The sequence below is a fragment of the Sardina pilchardus genome, chromosome 1 (assembly GCF_963854185.1).
Source record: "Sardina pilchardus chromosome 1, fSarPil1.1, whole genome shotgun sequence".
Lineage (NCBI taxonomy): Eukaryota > Metazoa > Chordata > Actinopteri > Clupeiformes > Clupeidae > Sardina > Sardina pilchardus.
The window spans coordinates 45,888,336-45,905,835 of record NC_084994.1 but is presented as its reverse complement, the minus strand read 5'-3'; the positions used below and the strand labels follow the sequence as shown (position 1 = coordinate 45,905,835).

The 17,500-nt window shown below is 47.3% G+C and overlaps 3 protein-coding genes across 4 annotated transcripts in view; 2 read left to right on the top strand and 1 right to left on the bottom strand.

The window, feature by feature from the left end:
- cygb2 (cytoglobin 2) overlaps positions 1-492 on the bottom strand; it is a 14,380-nt gene extending 13,888 nt beyond the window's left edge. Inside the window, exon 1 of the mRNA XM_062535510.1 lies at positions 1-492. This exon is cut by the window's left edge and continues 109 nt beyond it. Coding sequence (XP_062391494.1) covers positions 1-25 — 25 coding nt within the window. The 5' untranslated portion in view covers positions 26-492.
- Positions 493-4,054: 3,562 nt separating this feature from the next.
- si:dkey-45d16.4 (calponin homology domain-containing protein DDB_G0272472) lies at positions 4,055-7,522 on the top strand. Its single transcript, XM_062535464.1, has 4 exons — positions 4,055-4,192; positions 5,062-5,326; positions 5,710-5,930; positions 6,449-7,522. The coding sequence occupies exons 1-4, from the start codon at positions 4,159-4,161 to the stop codon at positions 6,811-6,813; spliced, it is 885 nt and encodes a 294-aa protein (XP_062391448.1). The 5' UTR covers positions 4,055-4,158; the 3' UTR covers positions 6,814-7,522.
- A 379-nt stretch (positions 7,523-7,901) lies between these two features.
- The window catches only part of LOC134092952 (phosphoribosyl pyrophosphate synthase-associated protein 1-like), a 15,331-nt gene continuing 5,732 nt past the window's right edge, over positions 7,902-17,500 (top strand). Inside the window, exons 1-8 of one of the 2 annotated variants that reach the window (XM_062546151.1) lie at positions 7,902-8,362; positions 8,742-8,848; positions 11,067-11,119; positions 11,292-11,358; positions 14,633-14,805; positions 15,961-16,076; positions 16,399-16,454; positions 17,271-17,416. In XM_062546151.1, coding sequence (XP_062402135.1) covers positions 8,766-8,848; positions 11,067-11,119; positions 11,292-11,358; positions 14,633-14,805; positions 15,961-16,076; positions 16,399-16,454; positions 17,271-17,416 — 694 coding nt within the window. In that variant the 5' untranslated portion in view covers positions 7,902-8,362; positions 8,742-8,765. The remainder of the gene's footprint in view (positions 8,363-8,741; positions 8,849-11,066; positions 11,120-11,291; positions 11,359-14,632; positions 14,806-15,960; positions 16,077-16,398; positions 16,455-17,270; positions 17,417-17,500) is intronic. The other variant, XM_062546159.1, reaches the window with a different exon arrangement.

Below are 17,500 nucleotides of genomic sequence, written 5' to 3'. Positions count from 1 at the left end.
GCTCCTCGTCGCGCTCGCTGTCCATTCTGCCGGCGTTGGTGTCGGTGGTGGAGGTGTCGGTGGAGGTGGTGGTGTTGTTAGCGCGGTACGGGGAGGCCGGGAGCGAGTGGGGGGCGGCAGCAGCAGCAGCAGCCGCGGCGGTGGTGGTGGCGGCAGCGGTGGCACAGCAGAAGGAGGTGGAGGCGTTGGTGGTAGTGGTGGTGGCGGAGGAGGTGGTGGTGGTGGCGGGAGGCGGGCGCGGCGGCGGCTGCTGGAACCGCGAGGCGGCCGGGGAGGAGAGCAGGCGCTGAGGGAGCGAGCGGAGTGTGCGCGCCCACCCCCCACCCACCCCTCGCCACTCTTTATCTACCCAGGCGCCCAGGGTGCCTGCGCTGAGCCCACCGTGCCTCCACTCTCCCTCTCTCTCTCCCCTTCTCTCTCCCTCTCTCCCTGTACCCCCTCTCTCTCTCTCTCTCTTTCTCTCTCTCTCACCTCTCTCTCGGTCGGTGCTCCACTCTGGGGTGCTGCTCCTGTGAGAGGGAGAGTGGAGAGTGTGAGTCTCCTCTGCTTGGCTGCTGGACTGGGTGCTCGTGCGTCCCCCGCGTCTCTCTCTCTCTCTCTCTATCTATCTATCTCTCTGCGTGTCTCTCTCTCTTTCTCTCTCTCTGTGCGTCTCTCTCTCTCTCTGCGCGTCTCTCTTTCGCGCGTGTCGCCTCTCCTCCCCCTCTGCTCCACAGCTGCTGCCTTCCCTCTGAACTTCTCCTGGGTTTGTGAGGGACCTGAGAGGAGTGGGAGAGAGGGAGATGGAGAGAGAGGGAGAGAGGGAGAGGGAGGGAAGGGGTGGAGAGAGAGAGAGAGAGGATGAGGGAGAGCAGTCACAATTCCTGTGTTGCCAACCCATCTTCACATAATGAGAACACTCACTCACATACACACACACACACACAGAGATGTACTCTCTCTCCCTCTTACACACACACACAAACATGCATGCATGTTTCCTCTCCCCCTATTTTACACACACACACACACACACACACACAAACACACACACACTTTACTGTAATGGTGCAGGGATGCAGGCAGACAAACACTCGATGATGAGGGGGCTGTGCTTTCTCAGGAGACATAAAAGAGAGTCCATAGACAATGACAACCCCCCCCCCCCCCCACACACACACACCCTTCATAATACACACGCACAAGCACAAACACACACACGCACCCAGGAAAGATGTGTGCAGTTCTACTACCACTAAGGACAGCAGTGCTGATAGCTAGACAGTTTAAGGAGGCAATAGATGGACATAGTAGTTGTTCTGTTCTGTTCTGTTCTAACGGCAGGCTCTGTCTCTGAACAAGACTCAGCTTGAAGGCGCATCCTTTCTAGAGGACACTTGTTCCTCGAGTCCTCACAGCCCAGACTGCTGTAGTAAAACTTCACAAGTGACGCCAGGCGTCCGAGGGGCTTTTTACTCTGTTTACAACACACCTACGGCCACTTTCCAGGGGAAGCCTTCAAGTGCTGGAGCACAGAGAGTCTCACACGGGCGGAAATAATGAGAACTCTCGCCGCATTGTTTGTGGAAAATGAAATGTTTTTTTGTCGGAGCTTGACCACCCAGGGTTGATTATGAGTCAGCTGGGGGCGGGGGGTGTTTGGGTAAACTCCTCCGACTCCGGTGGAAGCCGGGCCGTTTTTCCTTGAAAGATCTCCTGCTTTTTAGGGCAGACACGTCGCCCATGGGTGCTGATTTGTGTTAACGTCAACACCACATCACTGTATATGCACAGCAGAAAAACTTGCAACAGAATCAAACGCGACCGTGGGAGGACACTCACCAAGGCACTCACCAAGAGTCCAGCAGTCTCTTTTCATTTGATCTCCAGCCACCACCACTAACATGTTCTACACTGGTGTGCCTTCAAGATATTATCACGGCTGCTGCAAATAATTTGATTTGCATAATCTGAAGAATCACAGCTCTTGTCAACTTCTCGTTACTCAAACATGGCATAGTGTAAGGGAAAATCAACAGAAAACATCACAGTGTTACTAATGGACTGCTACAAAGACCCTAAGTTCCTTTATTGATAGACTATTTGAAGACGACTCTTAATTACATGAAAGAAATTGTTGGCAGATACAAATGAAAATCCTGTCGAGGTCATACGACGATAGAAGACTTTCTCTCGGGAGACGTCTCCCGAGAATCTCTTTGTGCTGTAATTTCACGGCTAACATAATGGGAGAGAGTTACGATTGATCGACTGTTACAAGGACAAAGCAAGGATATGCAAACAGAGAGTGATTGCGTCCTAACGCATGACAAGCCATGTCACTCTGAAAAGAAGTGTCTTCACGTTTAGGAGATGACAGGCTGACACACAAAAGGCACTGCCTATCACGGCAAACAGCTCCACTGGAGAAACAGAAGGCTTTACTACTAGTATGTGTAGAGGCTTTATTTTGTGCTGGGTAAACAAAAACACATCCAGTCCACAGGGGTTCACATGTAGATTGTTGTATTGTTGTATTGTCTTGTGTCTTCTTTGTTTGTACTGTTTTTTTCCTGACTATGTAAAGCGACCTTGTGTTTGAGAAAGGCGGTACATAAAATAAACGTATTGTTTTTATCATTTTAGATGATTGATGTACTAGGTTTACAGTATCTCAGTCCTCCTCAGTCGAGGAGGGAAAAAAGCGATAATCCGACATAAAGACCCCAGCATGGCGCGGCCGTGTCTCTGACTGTTGGCAGTGCTTAGCAACTGGACAGTCTGTGAGCGGCTCCTCTCCTCTCCTCGCCGCTCCGCGCGCTCCTCCCAGGCTGGCCGGCGTACCCTCGGTGACCCTCCCTCGGCCGCAGACGCTGCCAGCAACTGGAATGAACCAGTACAGCGAGCCGCGTCCATCTGAACCGATGGAGCAAACGCTATGGCCAGTGAGGAGGGGTGGGGGTTTGTGTGTGTGTGTGTGTGGGGGGGGGGGGGGGGAGTAGCGGTCAACAGTGACCAAGCCAGGCAGGGCGGCACGGCCACATATTTACCCTCCGATTTCAGAGCCTCGGTGACTGCCCTTGATTTACCCGGTCTACTCCACCCACCCCCCCCCCCACCCCCCTGACCCCAACCACCCACCCTCCATCCTTTTCCATGCTGTCGAGTTTGACAGTTTAGTCAGCCTTCATCACCAGTTGTGTAAGAGCCGGGGAGTGGAGCGGAGCGCGTCGGTCTGTCAAGATCGGCTTTTGAGGAGTGCGCTCAGGGGACTCGGAGGCCCATTACTGTGATTATTTCATAATTCTCCTTGCGAGTCGCTTGCTTACACTGCATTTAACGCGTTAGAGGCCGCGTGGAGCCGAGCCGTGCGAGTGTGTGTGGGGGGGGGGGGGGGGGGGGGGGCAGGGCAGTGCGGGGGAGTTTGCCGTGATAACTGGGGTTCAAGGTCGAGGGAGTGCAGGGAGGCAGTCGGGCTGAGCCTGTCCAAGTGACAGTGGTCAGTACTGACGTGACATGACTCCACCTCATTTGACATGCTCTGGTGCACCTGAAATAAAGCAACATAATACATCCAAAGGGGAAAAAAACTGTTAAAAACATCTCACTGCATATGAAGTGAATGCAGAATGGCTGTCATTATTATTGTGCCATCCCATCACTGCATCCGTCCAGGCAGAGTAATTAATTACTTATACGACATGATTTCGTTGTCTTTGTACTTGTAGGCCTACTCTGCACAATGACAATAAAGTTGAATATAATCTAATCTAATCTAATAACAGTACACGTATGCACTTCAGTCAGACTTCAAGGTTGGACTGACTTGAATTATGTACAAATGTCTCTGAATCAGTTATTGTGGTTTAAGTACATAGTGAATAACAAGCCATCTCTCTCTCTCCAGTTATACATTGTTTACTTTTTCAGAGGCGCAAGACAAACGTTTTCTCCACAGCCACCCAATCTCAGTAAAATGGAACGAGGCTGGATATGTTTGTTGTGCTTGCATGCCCTCTAGTGGATCGTTCATGGATGTACAACGACACATATCTCCGGTTATTCCAGATTTTCCGAGAAGTTGAGTTACACGTCAGAATGTAACCTGTACTGGTGACTGGACGTGTACGGTGACCTCAGCAGTTTCTGCGTGTCAGCTGATCACAGATTCCGGATGTCATGGAACGTGTGGTGGAAATGGCGAACGACAATGGTAAGACTTCTGCTATAAACTGCTACGTCTGACACGTCTTCGTTGAAATCAAGCTGCTGACGGCTGGACATTAGCAATGACAACATGTCAAACGGGTTTCACAGACGCACGGTCGCTCGTGAACGCTCGGTGCGCGCTTATTTGTCTGACTGCGTAGTCTTTGCAGAGCAGACGCAACGTCTACTTGTGCTGGGCAAGTCTATTAAAAGCGACGTCACTCGGTAGTCGCCGAACACGGTGCAAAATACACCGAGCAGCTGCAGTAACAGTAACGCTGTTCGTGGTTCAGCATCCAAATGGGCTCCTCTGTAGGGCACGCAATCATCACATCACATGCACCTCTCATCACGTTGTAAATGCTTGAGAAAGTATCGGGCTGTAGGTCATAACAATGTCAGAAGACTGTTCTTGCATGGACTGTGTCCGTGCATAGTGAGTAAGTTTATCATAACTGGGTTTGGTTTTAACAAATATAAGCTATCATACCTAACTATAATACAGGGGTTTGGTGGACTATTAGGCCAACAAGTTACGATGTGTGAGTTGTCAGTGTAATGATGTCACTCACAGGCTACATGTTATATCATCTTTGTCAAAGTTTATAATTATTACACAGGGCTGCAGAGTTACTGCAAAGTTAGTCTCTAATGTCATAGGCTGTCCCTCTGAAACTATTAGAGCTATTTAAAACCAAATGTACATGAAAATTGATTGATATTTGGGCGTTTTACAGTGGGCAAATGTTTTACATGATTATACTGTACACATTACATTATGTCTAATGAATAAGTAGTAGCCTATTCACAAAAATACTCACGCTTTATCCACTCCCCCCCCCCCCCCCCACACACACACACACACACTTGTAGGTTTTTCCATTGCTGGCCCCTCCACCACCCCCCGCAAACGCCAGGTGCGATTCTCCGCCCGCCACGACATCATGCTCCTGCGGGAGGTCATCGTCCAGAACCCGTTCAGGTCCAAGGAGACGGGCCGCTCGTGGGGCCGCGTGGGCGAGATCATCACGGCCGCCCTGCAGGACGAGAACTTCGAGGTGGACTCCCGGCGCTGCCGTGAGAGGACCATGCTGCTGCTGGACTACTACAAGAAGCAGGACTTCGCCAGTTTGCGGAGGTACACAACACACACCCCCATTCACCCAGGGGTCACTCAGTTGGACAATCGATCCCTCCATTGCCGTTTTAGTATATTAATTATGGTGACCTTGATGATCTGGTTGAAATAAATCAGTCCATACAGTATAGACAAATATGGATATAACTAAAGATTAGTGATGGAGATACATACTGTGTAAAATTAGTTTGTGAAACATCTCAAAGAATTCCATCATCAGATTCACTGCATTGGTTTACATCCGCCAGAGACTGTGTGTACATCTGAGTAGTCTAAGGTGAACTAATAGAGAGGGATACCTGACAGGATTCAAGTGGTTCTTGTAGGTGCCCGGCGATGCTGCAACCCGTCTTGTTCTGCTCTGGTCCATGACCATGACTCAGGTTTGGAACCGAGCGGCTGTACGCGCAGAAGGAGGACCTGCTCCACGAGGTGCTGGAGCTGGAGGCGGAGAAGGAGAAGGAGAAGGAGAAGGAGAAGGGGCTGGTGGGGAAGGAGGAGAGCAAGTACCAGGACGAGGAGCTGAGGAAGCGGGTCCTGGAGGAGCTCAGCATGCCGGAGCAGGACAAGCCCAACCTGCTGTCTGGCACAGAGCCACCTACAGGTGAGGAGTCAACAGCGCTAAACACAAGCACCGCACAATAAGAGCACTAATAACAGATAGATAGACAGACAGATACTTTATTGATCTAGCGGGAAATTAATGTTGCTTACCAGAGAGCCTTAAAAGCTGCCTTAAAAGTTATTTAAACAAACATGCTTTTTTTTTACACGACAGAGTTATATCGAAGTCATGCGACATCTTCCACATCTTGTAGACCTACTGCTACTATACTGTAGTATATTTATTAAATATTTTGTAGCCATCTATTCAGATATTAGCTGGATGCAGCTGCATACATGTGAATACATTTTCCCCTTTGATTTTTTCCATATGGGACAACAAATTGTTGCCTTTTTGAGACACTTACATAAGCTATATAACTTGGTTATATGAAGTCTTGTGACAATGTAATAGATACTTTGAGTTCAATAGATAGATATCATATTAATGTTAACTGTTCCAGTGAGCATGTATACCGCCACATAATGTTGACCTTTGACCTCCACTGACCTGTACAGTGGTCACGACCCCGGAGCCGGAGGAGGCGGAGGGGGTGGAGGAGCTGGTGGAGCTGGCGGCGCCCACGGCCAAGCGCGCGTGCCAGTGCTGCTGCCAGACGTACTCGGAGATCCTGAGCTTCCTGGAGAAGCGGGCGGAGGCCGAGCAGCGCCTGCGCGAGGAGGAGGTGGCGCTGCGGCGCGAGGAGCTGGACATCCAGCGGAGCAAGATCGCCCTGGAGCGCGAGAGGCTCGCCGCCGAGCGGAGGGAGCGCGAGCGACGCTTCGAGCTGGAGAGCCAGGAGAGGCAGGTCATCCTGGACCTGCTCCGGGAGAAGGTGCTCAAGAACCCGGAGCCCGCCAGGGGGAAGGATGCCGAGGGCTGAGGACCAGAGGAGGACATGCCGGTTCCGGAAAAGTAAAAGCCCTGCCGTATATTCTCTCTACCTGTGCACTTAACACAGGTGATGATCTGATCTACCAGGTAATGATCTGATCTCCCGCCCCACAGGTAATGATCTGATCTACCTGGCTGCTAATTTGGATGAGCTGGTTTACTAAACGGTTGGATCAAATACTTGGCAGGGCTTTTACTTTCTGAACCCGTGGGTGTCCGTCTCTGTTGAGGACTGAGGGACCGCGATGACCACTGGGCCTGGAACAGTGAGAGAGAGAATGATTGGGGGGATGTGCTCTGAGACAAATCAGAGGTTTTACACAATGCTGCAGAGATTTTGTGGGCCCACACAGACCTGTTTGTCACACCATCCTGGAACAGTTTGAGGAATAAACCATGTTGACATTTCAGAAGGGCTATATGATGTGTTAGAAACCATCTTGAACTTAATGGGAAGAAGATTCTTTAAAAACAATTCTCACCTTCTATGCCGAACATTGTTGAAGACTTTTAACCTTGTGGTTGATGCCTAAAACCTTTGCCAGTTCACAGTTTGGACAGTGTTTAAAATGCCTTTTCCTTTCACTCCTACAATGCTGGGTAATTGTTGCCTTTATAAATAAATGTAATTAGAATTAGCCTGTCCTTTATTTTTGTAACTTGTTGTTGTGTTGTTTCATTAAATTGACATAGTCACATCAACTATACTTTTGAGTGAATGATGCTACTTTGGTCACATTTCTTTATATTTAGGCCTATCTGTTTCTTTAGGTTATTTATGAGGCTTTTGTAGGCCTAGTAGCTCAACAACAATAGATTTCTTGAGGCAAGTTTAAAACTAAAGTGAAGCACTGCAGTTGCAGTCTCAGTCCCAGTCAGAACCTGTAGGCCTGCATCGCTTGCATATGAAATGGAAAAAGTCTCTCTCCTTCAGGCTCTAAAATGCAATGCAGTGTTTTGGACATCCTCTACTTTGACCGGTAGACATTTCATAGATGTGATTGGCTGGAATATAGCAGGTACCGCCTTCTTTTCCTTGTGATGCAGAACTCACAGTGGTTGTACCGGCCTGTCTGTCAACTACTCGGTTTAACCAATGGAAACGTTTGTGGGATTTTTTATTCTGACCGCATTGCAACAAAGTTTACAGTGGTGCAAGTAAAGCTTTATTTTTGTTATTCTTTATCCGATTCCACGTTTAATGCAGCCCGAAAAGGATGTGAAAGGACATCATTTAGAAACATTTAATCGACTGTTATGTAACACGCCTAGGAGCGAAGTACAAACGTTGCTATTGCCCAGTTTTTTTCTTGTTTATGGCATGGTAGACAAACCCATCGTTGTGCGAAGCGATCGATGACTGGCTCTAACCGTATAATAGTAGGCTAACCTCAACCGTGGCTGGTTGCTTTCGAATTAGTTTGGGTTGTATACCTAGTTCGGTGAAACGGCGTAGCCTACATTAGAAGAAAAATAAGGCCAGCAGCTCGGTCTTTTTCCAAGGTCCCGCTGGTTTTAATGCAGAATCACTGTATTCAGTAAGTTACCTTTCTACTGGTCAGCGTTGCTGGTGGTCCAGTTGTTGTGGTATGCTGGAGGATTTGTTTTCTGCTGGAGAAGCGAGAGGAAAACAGAACTGAAGTCCCAGTTAGCCGTAGCTGTGCTGTGACCACAGGGCATGTTGTTGAAATGTTGTCTGTACAAGTCTGATGCATCAAGACTAGAGTAGCCTATAGGATATTACTTTACTGTAAATGTAGATTTGTTCATTTATAGAAAGCCAAAGCTTGTCTTGATTATAGCTACCACTGTACATTTGTTGTCTTGCGGAGAAACAGTTAGCTAAGAGTTGAAGACATGCCAAAAAGTCGTCTTGGACCTCACAAGTCTCTTTTCTTTCATTCTAAATCACCCAAGCTGTCCTATGATTATCAGTCAAGAATGAATGTCGGGAAAAGTGGCTATCGTGTCTTCTCCGCCAACTCTACCACAGCGGCCACCGAGCTCGCCAAGAAGATCACAGAGTAAGTGCTTTAACATTTTCTTCTGTACTGACATGGTCGAGTTGTTTACTTTACTGCAGGTTTTAGTGTGCCTGTATGCCAGTTCCCCCCCTTTGGAATATCTGATGAACAAGAATGTCCTGCAGCACTAGTTAAGCTATGTGTGGTCTGCTCTAGTTAATTTGCTGTCTCTCTAGTTCCAAGGCTGGCCTGCCAACCTGGCATGTTGTCTTTGTCACAGTGTGGCCCCTCACCCCTCAGTCTAAGTCAGAAGTCAGTGACATTCTATCAGTGAGTGAGGTGCTGGTGAATCTCCCTGATCGGCTAGGACAACAGACAAAGCCCAGGGTCCACACGCTCAGTGTTGAGTTTGGGTCATGGAGCCTTTTGTGTTTCTGGTTTTAAGACCGCATAAACCATAACAGCAGAGTGCCTTTTAAGGTATTGGACAGGCAAAGTAGCCGGTTTGTGGAGTAGCCCAAGTCGAATAACCGTCCAGCAGTCTCCCTGGGCTTTAGGCGTTTTTGCTGTGTCAGACCTTTTCACGTTTGCTGCAAAACTGTTATTTCTGTTCTACTGAGGCAAGAACCATTGTGTAGAGCATATCAAAGAGCCTACAACCTCCCGAGACCCTCAACGGTAGAGAAACTTCCTTTGGGATCTCTCGCTCTGGACGGCCCGTGTGCCTGCACCAGTTATTAATGATGCAAGCAAGGTGCTGGCCTGGAAACATGAACTAAGATGAAAGGCTCACCTCTCTCCAAATGATGGGGATCAAAGACAGAGACATGGAACAGATGTGCTGTGTCACTGCAAGGGGCAGGCTGGGGTGGCTATCCAGCTGAATCAGGTAATGGCTGCCAGCCACAGTCCTGTGTCTGTCGGACACAAGTATTTCAAGATCACACACACACACACACACACACACACACACACACACACACACACACACACACACACACACACACACACACACACAGAGTGATAGAAACACACTTCCAGACTAATTGAAAGATGCACACATACACTGAACTACTCAGACAAACAGATGCATACACCGAAGTACTCAGGGGGATCTGAAAGAGCAGTTGCCTTGGGGTAAAATTGGGCAGTTACCTGTCCTGTCCCTTAGCCAGCTGTCCCATCCTGCCTGGCCCTGTCACTGGGAGATGGACGATGGGAACCCTACCCCCTCATTAAAACAATCAGCTGGAGGCCATTTACATGCGGCCACCTGCTTCATACTGTCTGCCCAGCAAAATGGCCCCCTCATTCAGCAGAATTATGAGTGGGCCAAAATGGCCAACCCTGCTCCCCAGTGTTCTTTTGTACAGGTGTCTCTTAACTGTTCCCATTTTGGAATTAGGACGTTATTTGGCCTTTCACTGACACACAGACTACAGGAGAAATAGTATTATTTTTTTTGTTTTTGTTTCACTTTCGGCGCCTGTGTCCTCTAACAGTAACAGACGTCTCCCAGCGGAAAGGACCCGGCCCCGTACGGCCGAGTGAGTGTACAACAGTGCGCTGTGGTGCTGTGTCAACTCTGAGGCTTTGAACTGATTTGACCTGCCCTGCCCTGCCCTGCCCTTCCCTTTTAGCCATAACATGCACTAACAGACCAGCACGAGGGCTGGTGACTCCATGTAGCAAAAGGGACACCCATTTTGTCCACACTATCTTGACACTTTTATGCTCCCTAACCTTTCGTGTCCGTTTTTATGAGTGGGCATGTTATCAGCGGACAGTCAACATATTAGGGACCACCCCTCTGTAACTCTGTAACTCCTGTTTGTGTCATTGAGTGACCATAAGCGTGTTGAAAGGTGAACTTCATGTCTTGCATACGTAGCATATAGTTGCATGTAGTTAGTGTTTGTCAGCTGTCTTCAGGAAATTGATAACCTTGCTTTTGGCGTTATCGGCTTGCTGAATCCCAGGAGGTGGGAGTGAATTTGGTCATAAACTGCTATCTGCTTTTGTTTCTTTGTCCAGTTGTATTTGCTCTCTACTGTGGAATCCCTGGAATTGGTTACTTAAGTGTGTTTTAGTGTGTGTGTGTGTGTGTGTGTGTGTGTGTGTGTGTGTGTGTGTGTGTGTGTGTGTGTCTGGGTGTGTGCGTGTGTGTGTGTATTTAGGTGCGTGTTTGTGGTGTGGGTTGTAAAAGTACCTTTGTCTTGTGGGTGGTGATTGTGCAAATGCATAGTATATTCACGTGTGTGCATCTCTCCCCCAACAGGCGCCTTGGTGTTGAGTTGGGAAAGTCTGTGGTCTACCAGGAGGCCGACAGAGGTCAGTGAACTACATGCTCCTTAATCCAAATATAATGTTATTATAACGTTAACGTTATAAGCCCTCCCATGTTTTTCTCTTTGTTGTGGTCGCCACTAAAGTTTGCCTTTGTGTTAGCTCGCATGTTTGGTGACTGAAATACATGGTTGTGTTTTTCTTTTTCCTCTGATAGAAACAAGGGTAGACGTGAAGGAGTCTGTGCGTGGGCAAGACATCTTCATCATCCAGACAATCCCCAGGTAAGGTGCTCTCTCAGCGGCCCATGTTGTCTGAGTGAGTGAGTGAGTGAGTGAGTGAGTGACCTACATGGTGGTCAGGCGCTAGTGTCAGTGGTCATGGAAACGAGGCCACTACGGAGTGCTGCGGTGTCACCGCGCTGGAGTTGGTTTGGCTGCAGCGCTGCTGTCTAGTCGGCGGGGTCAAACCGCCAGTGAAGCCCGCGGCCGGCTACTGCTGCTCAAAGGGCGTTTGTTTGAGAATGTGCTGTGGCTACTCACCGCTACGTTTAAACACAAGCTGACCCAGAACTCATGCTGCTTCTGCACAGTTGACAGCACAGTTTCTGCCGTCTAGCAGATGGACCAACGCAACATAGGCTACAGTAGAAGATTGAATCAGGAAGTGGGTATTGCTGAAGGCCATTTATAGTTGTGGTGGTTGTTGGTACTCTTACATTATTGAAAGAATGCATCAATTCTTCCTTAAAGAGGAGGTATATCAATGTCTTATCAGTCCATTTTTGGACAACAGTGGGCTACTTGGAGGACTTCACTGTTGAAAGGAAAAACATATAAAAGCCAGAATGTCCAAGTCCAACCGATAAATCGGTGAGCCAATATTATCGGCTGATATTAGCTATTTGTCAATTTATCGGTATTGACATTTATAAGACGCAATAATTATTTTTAAATTAAGTAAAGGAAAGCTAAATACTGATCCTTCATCGAAATGTCCAGTATTTTCTTTCCAGCTTAACATAACGTCCAACAGTAAAATAATATTAGCATTGGTTGACTGGGGGAGGCTAACCTGACTGTTGGTGTATTTGTGAAACATAACGTGGTTATACCGAGGAACAGCTCTGTAATTTTCTCTTTCGACTGTCATTCCATATATTTTCTGACCATACTGACACTAGTTAAGGTAGTAAGCCACAATAATTGTGTTAGCTGATACCATTGTTTGTCTAGGATGACTATTCGCCCTCGACCTAGGTAGAGTGTCCTCCTTTGTGGGTGTTTGTCCGCCTTTTTGACAAGTGCTCCACAGCACCGTTACACTCACCTCCCTATACCTCACTCCTGATGTGGGTCACGGCACCAATGTACTGTAGGCCTAACTGTCGAATCATGCCGCTCCGCCCTGCACTTGTCAGGTCTCATAGCGCAGCACCTTGGATTGGGAGTCGAGGGCGCTGGAAATCAAGCTAAAAGCCCAGGCTCTGAAGGCGTCGGAAAGGAGGTTTACACAGCATACATACTGCACAGCCCCCCCACCCCAACATTAGGAATAGAACCACTTGCATGAAGTGGAAAAAATAGCCCGCTAACTGCTGCACCTTGATTGGGATTTGAACATGCTAGCAATCGAGCTAAAAGCCCAGGCTGCTACTGTAGCTCTCTTTCACGACTCGTAAGGTGTTGAAAGGGAGGTTTACACAATGTACATACTGCACAGCTACGTAGCTACTGTTATACAACACTCTCTCCCCCAATAGGAATAGGCCTATAAACAGAAATTGGGGTTGTCCTCATTTTGACCAATTTGTCCTCAGTTTTAGACACAATTTGTCCTCATTTTCAGTGTTTGGTTGGTGGTCACTCTATTTCTGCTACTTTATAGTACACATGTGGCCTCCACTTTTGAACACAAATTATGACTTTCAACTGGTCTTTTCAAAGCAGAAAAGAAAAGAAAAGGCATTCAAACTGTCTTAACTCAACTTTATCTATCCATGTTGGCACCTGTTTCTCTCATTTTAGTCGCACACTCTTTTTGTGTTGGGAGCTTGAGTTAGTCTCAGTGTGCAGTGACACTGCCGTCCCGGGGTCATGCCTTTTAACGAGTCATCCATTCAGGCTGGGCTCTCAGGTGTCTGTCTTAACCTGTGTCCCTTACTGTGAGTGCAGGGGGACAGTCCTCTGTGGTGATAGCCCTGGCACTCACTTAGATTAGAGATTAAAGGAGCTGTCTGTCTCTGACCGCATCACATGTGCCAACACAGCAGTTTTGATTAGCTTAGCTTAGCTAGCATGGTTATGGGAGTTGTGGTGCTGCTCGGCTCAGCCCAGCACATTAGCAGAGTTCTATGTTGTGGAGGGGACCTGGTCCACCAGCTCCTGCTAGTAAGGTGAGCTGGTAACATGAAGAGCACTTGGCCTGAGCTTTCATCACTTACTGATTAGGGTCTGGTTACAGAAGAGACTGGGGCTAGGGCATTAGCTCTGGCTCTGTGGGGGTGACTGCAAGAGACCAGTGATAAAGAAGCTCTCTTAATGCATAATATAATACATTTAGGCTAATACATTATTATTGCCGGTAAAATATTCTAGGGCATTTTTATTGCCTTTTTGGGTATTTGGGTGTTGCCAATAGTGGACAACAGTGGACAACAGAAGAGGTGTACATGGGTACATTCTCGAGATGCATGCCGTATAAAGATGAGTTTGTAATACTGGGTGGTAATGAGGCATTTAGGGGTTTTGGAGGTTGCATGGTACGCTGCTCAGCGTTGGACCCACATGACCTCATTTGGACATGGCGGCTGCAGAAAACTCCCTTATTTACCAGTAATAGTAAATGGACCAGTCTGTTAGTAGTAGCCTGACATAAGGGTCAACTGTAAAAATGGAAGACTCACTTTAAAAGCATGGAGAAAAGCAAACTTGTGCTTTACGTGAGCTGCTTCCTTCAAAGAGGTCCCTTGGGCTTTCGAAATGCCCCTCAGATACAGGGTTAATGGGCATGCCTTGGCACAAGTGCCCAGCGGTCTGTTTCTGGAAAAGCTGCAGTGGGGTTTTGAGAGTGCCAGTGCCAGTATTGGCACTGTATCAGGATGGTAATACAAGATGGAATTCATGTTTCAAAAGGAGAGCTACTCAATAATGGATCTGAAATGAAAGCAGCCAATTGTGATGTCCAAGTGGAAGCATGTCATTCATTCTGATTAAGTATAATGGGACTGGTTGCCTCCATTACTACATTCTGGTTGAATCATTATACGAATACCGCTGAAAATGTATAAGATATATTCATGTTTCATCTAGTGGGAGATCGAGACTTTCTGGTTGAATTGTCAAATACAGTGCGTCAAATTATAGTTACAGAAGATGGATAGGTTGTTCTGTAACACCACTTACATTTTTCAATCAATAGAAAGACTAGAAAGACATGAACTTGCTAACACCCCATGTTTTGCCTCAATGAAATCTTATCTCTCTTCCTCCTCCTCTCTCTCTCACACTCTCTCTCTCTCTCTCTCTCTCTCGGTCATCTCTCTGTTTTCCCCTGAAGAGATGTGAACACTGCCATCATGGAGCTGCTGATCATGGCCTACGCCCTGAAGACGTCATGTGCGAAGAACATCATCGGGGTCATCCCCTACTTCCCCTACAGCAAGCAGTGCAAGATGAGGAAGAGGGGCTCCATTGTGTGCAAACTGCTGGCGTCCATGTTGGCCAAAGCAGGTACAGTCATTTCCTGTGTACAAGACGCATTGTGTATAAGCCGCAGAGCAGTGCTTTATGCAAGTTGAAAGAAACAAAACCATATCAATACCATATTAACTGTCCCCGTGTATAAATCTCATAGTTATAGACATCTTGCAAAATCAATGTACTGTATAAGCCACGGCTAAATAGTCGGGAAATTACGGTAGCTACAGTTCACATAATGTCCCTATCTATCTACCAATCTTTCCTGAACAGGGAGCTAGCCTTTAGATCTACCACAATTGTAGTCAGGTTTACAGTGACTTCCCTGAGAAATTACTGATAAGGAGGATGCCAGGCTGTCAGTAGCATGCTCGTGGCTTTGCATGTGTGTTAAGAGTCACTAAGAGAGTTCAAAGAGACTACACTACAAAGAGATTGCTGGGTCGGCTCCCACTTCCTCTAACGGCCTTCTCACAAAGGCTTCTGATAGTCCTCGACCGCCGTGTTCCTACAAGGAATGTCCTCTGGCATGGCTACCTCCACACACACGGCAATCCAGATTATTTTCATGTGTAGTACAGTATACGCCCAGTGCTACCAGAGCAGGTGTGGCCCTCTTTATCTTCAGGAAGCTCTTAAACAGTCAACTCCTCCGAGAGTACCTTCTGTCCGTACACATCTACCCAACACACCTAACATGCACTTACCACACTGTCTTCTACTTCCTTCTACCTGCTTTTTGTTACCCAAGGTCTCCTTTTGCAACGTATCTTGAATGTTAATTAAGCGATAAGCCCCGAGAGGCCGTAGTTTACACTGATTTCAGAACAGCTAAGGGGCGTTGTTAGGCACAACGCGAAAGCGGAATGCCTAAAACCCCCCTTCTTGTTGTGGTAGCGCATTACTACTGTATAGAACAAAATGTGGTCAAGGTGTATGTTTGTATTGCAATGTATCTTGAATGTTAATCCTCATTTTGTACGGAGATGTGGATAAAAGTGTTAACTAGATTAATAAACGTAAGTGCAAGTGTAAATGTACTGTAAGTGAGTTGAGATGGCAGGGTTGTTTGTTGGCTCTGGTGTATCTGCAGGGTAACACTACACCAGTACGGGCCACCAGCCTCTCATCAACACCTTCCCAACCAAAGTGTTAATGTCTCCTCTCTCACCACCTGCTGCCTGACAGGTTTAACTCACATCATCACCATGGATCTACACCAGAAGGAGATCCAGGGCTTCTTCGGTTTCCCCGTGGACAACCTGCGGGCCTCGCCCTTCCTCATCCAGTATATCCAGGAGGAGGTACGGAGGAGTGCAGTCCACCTGCTACTGCTATGGGATCTTTTAATGTTGCTTTATGCTGCTTTGATGCACTTCTTCTCTGGTGCTGAGACATTTCACCGATGGCAGTCACGTAACATTCAATTCACGAGTTGATATTGAAGTTCAGTATTTTAAGTCATACCTTAAATCTAGATTAAGTTCTGAAATGTATATGTTGCTGTTCTGAGTTGTTTAGTTAATTAAAAAAAGCTACAGTATTTCAGTTCTAGTGCACTTTGAAAGGCGCATACTGATCAGATTCAGTTAGTAACATATCCCCTCGTTTTCTCTTCCTGTTCAGATTCCAGATTACAGAAATGCTATTATTGTGGCCAAATCCCCCTCGGCTGCAAAGAGGTAAAGAAGGGTTGGGATTACTTAGGCTGTACTCCTGCTGCTCAGTTGGCAAAACATAATGCACACTACCTTAAGGTCAGGTCTCACACACACACACACACACACACACACACACACACACACACACACACACACACACACACACACACACACACACACACACACACACACACACACACACACACACACACAGGGAAACAATGGGTGCTTTCACTCACTTTATTTTCAGGGTTTCCATCTGATGAAAATCTCATCCAAAATTCCTTTGGATCCAAATCTACACTGACCAAATTTGATGTTACAGTATTATGGCGATCTGGAATGTCACTTGGAAGCACAATATTCTGGCTGTGCTTGTCACTATTGTGGGAGTGTGGAATGCAACAGCCAGCAATGCAACAGCCATAGAACACAATACCAGGATTTGAACATTCTTTTGTTGTTGAAAATACCACATTTTAATAGTCACATTTTATTAATTGCATTATGTAAAATATGGCTATTCAATAAGGAAGATAGAGATGTGAAATATATATAATGCAGTTCTTCCACTCTAGGTCCTTTGTCTTTTGTGCAGGTTTTTTGACAGTGACTTTTCAGATGTAGTGGTGTCGATTTATCGATCCTTGGGGATCAATAAAGTATCTATCTATCTATCTACCTATCTACCTATCTATCTATCTATCTACTTCTTGTCTTGTTGCACCTTCATGTTCATAATCGACACCACTAAATCTGAAGGAAACGAAAGGCTGCTGTAATGTGTTAAGTGTGAAATCTGCAGTCATCATGGAGATGTTTTGTGTGTTGACGCAGAGCTCAGTCGTACGCCGAGCGGCTGCGTTTAGGTCTGGCGGTGATGCACGGAGAGGCGCAGTGCTGTGAGTCGGACATGGCGGACGGGCGCCAGTCCCCCCCTCTGGTCCGCTCCTCCAGTGGACACCCCGGCCTGGACCTGCCCTGTAAGGAACCGCCCCTCCTCCCCTAACACACCAGCGTCCTCACCAGGGCAGGAGTCAGTCAGAATGCATGAACACACACTCACA

Coding starts and splice junctions, on each gene's coding strand:
- si:dkey-45d16.4 (XM_062535464.1), top strand. CDS start 4,159: ATGGAACGTGTGGTGGAAATGGCGAACGACAATG. Junction 4,193..5,061: donor GGAAATGGCGAACGACAATG/GTAAGACTTCTG, acceptor ACACACTTGTAG/GTTTTTCCATTGCTGGCCCC. Junction 5,931..6,448: donor TGGCACAGAGCCACCTACAG/GTGAGGAGTCAA, acceptor TGACCTGTACAG/TGGTCACGACCCCGGAGCCG.